This window comes from Lathyrus oleraceus, chromosome 2 (genome assembly GCF_024323335.1).
Source record: "Lathyrus oleraceus cultivar Zhongwan6 chromosome 2, CAAS_Psat_ZW6_1.0, whole genome shotgun sequence".
NCBI lineage: Eukaryota > Viridiplantae > Streptophyta > Magnoliopsida > Fabales > Fabaceae > Lathyrus > Lathyrus oleraceus.
Genome location: NC_066580.1, coordinates 428,108,164 through 428,112,461, shown reverse-complemented (window position 1 = coordinate 428,112,461; position 4,298 = coordinate 428,108,164). Strand labels below are relative to the sequence as shown.

At 30.4% G+C, this 4,298-nt stretch overlaps 1 protein-coding gene across 1 annotated transcript; it reads left to right on the top strand.

The window, feature by feature from the left end:
* Nucleotides 1-352: 352 nt before the first annotated feature.
* Nucleotides 353-2,346, top strand: LOC127119946 (2-oxoglutarate-dependent dioxygenase DAO). Its single transcript, XM_051050317.1, has 3 exons — nt 353-900; nt 1,404-1,719; nt 1,912-2,346. The coding sequence occupies exons 1-3, from the start codon at nt 566-568 to the stop codon at nt 2,155-2,157; spliced, it is 897 nt and encodes a 298-aa protein (XP_050906274.1). The 5' UTR covers nt 353-565; the 3' UTR covers nt 2,158-2,346.
* Nucleotides 2,347-4,298: the final 1,952 nt, after the last annotated feature.

Here is a 4,298-nt window from a genome sequence, read left to right as displayed (position 1 = left end):
ATTATAATTATTTATAAGTGCATTGATATTGATATTTTTTTATAGGTTTAATTTTTTTTTCTCGTATGTTAATATCGGGATTTATTTTGGTCTCTTAACTTAAAAAGTTTTATATTGATATCTTAACTCTTCAAAACGTATTATTTTTAAATCTTTTTTCATATTATTAGCGATGGAAAAACTCAAAAATCAATTGTTAAATTCATCAGTAATTAGACGAAAAGGATTAACCTGGTACATTTTGAAGATTTAAAGGATCAATATGAATCCTTTTTAAATTAAGAGATCAAAATGAATCTGAAGTTAATTAGATAAAATATTTACATTTTTAAAATGAAAAATATTTTATAAATACATATAGACTGTTTTTTTTATTTATATTTTTCTTGATTTTAATGTTTTATTTATTTTTATATATTATAACTTAGCCTAATATAGATTAGACTGTAGAAAAAAACAAGAGCCTAGCATTGTGAATAGTTGAGCACTGATATTATATATTCATACTATTGTATAACATTTGTAAATCTATCTTCTCTCCCTTCACCATCATCCCCCCAATAGAATGGAAGAGACAATTCCAGTGATTGATCTTGAAAATCTTTCGGATCAGTCTGAATGCAAGAAGCTAAGAGATGCATGTGAAAAATGGGGCTGTTTCAGACTAATCAACCACTCTATTCCTTTAACTCTTATGGCTGAGATGAAGATGGTTATTGAAGCTCTTCTTGACCTTCCTGTGGAGATAAAGAAAAACAACAAAGATGTAATTGCTAGAAGTGGTTACAAGGCACCAAGTGATGTTAATCCTCTTTATGAAGCTTTAGGACTCTATGATTTGGGTTCTTCACAAGCTATGCAAGATTTTTGCTCCAAGTTAAATGTCACACCCTATCAGAGGTTTCTTACTTTTCTTCACTCTATATCCATATCTTCTGCTTTTTAGAATCATTAAATTTTAATAATCAAATTTTCTTTACCTTTTTAGTTTTTTTTTTCATTCTTTCAAAAAGTTAAGACTGGTTTTGGGAATTATTTAATTGTTAGATTCACACAGAAATTATGCTCTTGACGTGTGGTTATTAGCATTTTACCTTGATGGCATTATTCATTAAGATTATGCTCCCATGATGCTTTGGCTAAATTTAACTAAGAATCGATCTAACTTTTGTTATTTAACTACTAAGTATATTAGTTTTAATTTTGTTACCACTTACCAATTATTCACCATTTTACTAAATAGAGATACAATCTTTAGCAAATGTATTTTATTCATTCTCGTAAAACATCTTTTGTTTTTTGTTTCAATAAAAGAAAGAGCTCAAATAATATTTTCGTTTTTCTTTCTCTTGTGTCGAGCTGAAATAAGTAAAAGCAAAATGTTGATTTTGATGGATTCATAGGCAAATAATGGAGTCATATGGCAAAGCAATACATGATTTGGCAGTAAAAATAGGAGAAAAGATGGCTGAATCACTAGGCATATTTGGTGTTGATTTTGAAGACTGGCCATGCCAATTCAGAATTAACAAATATAACTTCACTCCAGAAGCTGTTGGGTCCCTTGGAGTTCAACTCCACACAGATTCAGGGTTCTTAACAATCCTTCAAGATGATGAAAATGTTGGTGGTCTTGAAATTATGAACAGTTCTGGCTCATTTGTTTCTGTCCCTCCATTTCATGGATCCTTCCTAGCCAATCTTGGAGATATTGCTAAAGTAAGTAGTACTTAGTTTTGTAACACGATACTAAAAAAAAAAAAAAAAGCATTTGTGTTAGTGTCGTGTCTCTGACACAGGGTCTCTGACACAGGGTCAGTGTTGTGTTTTCAGTGGTGTCCGTTTCAGAAGTACGTATTAATTCAATAATTTTGTCACTAAATTTACTAATCATCATGTTTATTGATGGAGGTATGGAGCAATGGAAGGTTTTGCAATGTGAAGCATCGTGTGCAATGCAAGGAAGCTACTACACGTTTTTCAATTGCTACATTTATGTTAGGGCCTAGGAAGGGAAATGTTGAGGCTCCAATAGAAGTGGTGGATCATGATCGTCCACGTCTATATCAACCTTTTGTTTATGAAGATTATAGAAAACTCAAAGCTTCCAACGATATGCATGTTGGGGAAGCTCTCGAGTTATTACGCTTGGTTTAAATGGTAACTTCAAGTGGCAAGTGCTAAATAATGGTCCTATGAGGGATGCATGAGTAGGTAAATGATTTAAATGGAAATTATAATAAGGATACTTTTAATAATAAAATGTATTAATGAGTTCAAATGTTATGTTTATCTAAAAACACACATGGTGAAGTAATAAGGGAAGTCACTATCCTTCTTTATTAATATTACAATTACGTAATGCATATTCTTAAAGAGAGCCGTTTTTAAGACTTACAAAACGGCCTACCACATAATGCCTTCAATTTTTTATTGTTTACTCGAGTTAATAAGACCTCATAAAATATTTATAATAATTAGATAAAATATCTATTTAATTGTCCTTAACTAAACTATAATTAATCTATACAGGATTTAAAAAAATTAAGACGACTCTGTATATATAAAGCATAATGTTAGTTACCTATTTTATCCTTAAACATCAGCTCTATAGAATATTTTAGATAAACATTTTTTTTAAAACTTTATTAATGGATTAAATATATTAAAATAGTTTTAAAAAATGATAAATATTAATATCGTATTTCGAAAAACACGATCATTCACGAAGTATTCGCATGCTCGCGAAAATTTATTTGAACAGAATCGTCACCGATCTTTATTAATTCCAAAGAAGAAAAGAGAAAATATCGATAAAACTCTTAAAAGAAAAAGAAAATGATCATCGCAAACAGATTGGGTTCGGGAGTCGGTTATGTAAGGGGAATGTGTTAGTACCCCTCACATTCGTTGTACTCAACGAAAACTTTTTAGTTAAATTTACGATTGAATGTTAGCGTGTTAATTGTTTTCTTCTACTTATTGAGCAAGAAAAAGAATGAAAGAAAAATGTTTTTGGATTTTTTATTAATGTCAAAAGAAGGGGACTAAACCTAATTTTTTTATTGTGTTTGACAAGATTTCAAAATCCTGCTCCTACGTATCTCCAGGTGCGATGGAGAACTCAATGTCATGTAGTTCTTTGTAGAAAAAGAACTGTTTGTTGATTGCTTTTAAAGAGTGTTGCTTAGATCGCATTTGAGTGGTTAAACTTTTACGTGTTGCTCGCTCTTGGAGGTTGAAGTCTTTGTTTGTTTCGCGTTGAAATAGTTAAAGCATACTCATTTCAGAAAAATATTTTCGAAGTCGCGCAAGGGCGGAAAACAAGTTTGATGTGATTGAATATTTTTGAGTGACCTACGAATATTCAAACGGTAGGTTAAGTACGGCCATCACATGAACACTCGGGAAAAGAAGGAGAAAATTACTTACACCCTAATCCTTTTTCAATCGGATTATTTATGAAATTTGTATGACGAATCAAGTCGTATTTCTTTAATCGAAGACAAGTATTCGAACGGTTGGCTAAGTGCGACCATCACACGAATACTTAGAGAGAATAGGAGAAAATTACTTCCGCCCTAATCCTTTTTCATCCATGAAAGAATTAACTTGATTCGGTTATTTGAAAGTGTTTTGATGTGATTGATGAATGTTCAAATGGTAGGCTAAGTGCGTTCATCACATGAACATTCGAGAAAGGAGAAGAAAATTACTTCCACCCCAATCTTTTTCAATTTATTATATATTTCAAAAAAGAGTTTGAAAATGGACTACTTGACGATGAATCTGTTTGAAGTTGATTATGGAAAAAAAAAAGTTTAATGTAAGCGTAAGAGATACTTGACGTAGGATCAAGCACTCGCGTTGGTGAAAATGGTTTGCGCTTATGAGGTAAATTGAATTTCGCTAACATTGTAGGAGGTATCATATATTTAACCCTTAAAAATAAGATCAAAACAACGTAATGAAAGTCAATTAATAAAGGATTGACTAAAATAATTAATTAAATTAACTGAGATTAAATTAATTAATTAAGATAATTAAAATGATTCTCATGACTAATTGCTTAGCTCATTCAATAACTATGTTAAATCAAATTTAAATACCGAATTTACTTAATTAAAGTGGACCTAATTAAAGTTTTAAGCAAGCAATGCAGAAAAAACAAATGGTCGTGTAATAACTATGGACCAAAGCACACAAACTCAATTCCAAAAATATTTTCCCTAAATTTAATTAGTAAAAAAAGGAAATAAAAATAAAAATGGAATAATGAAAAGAAAAAGAAAAAAAAA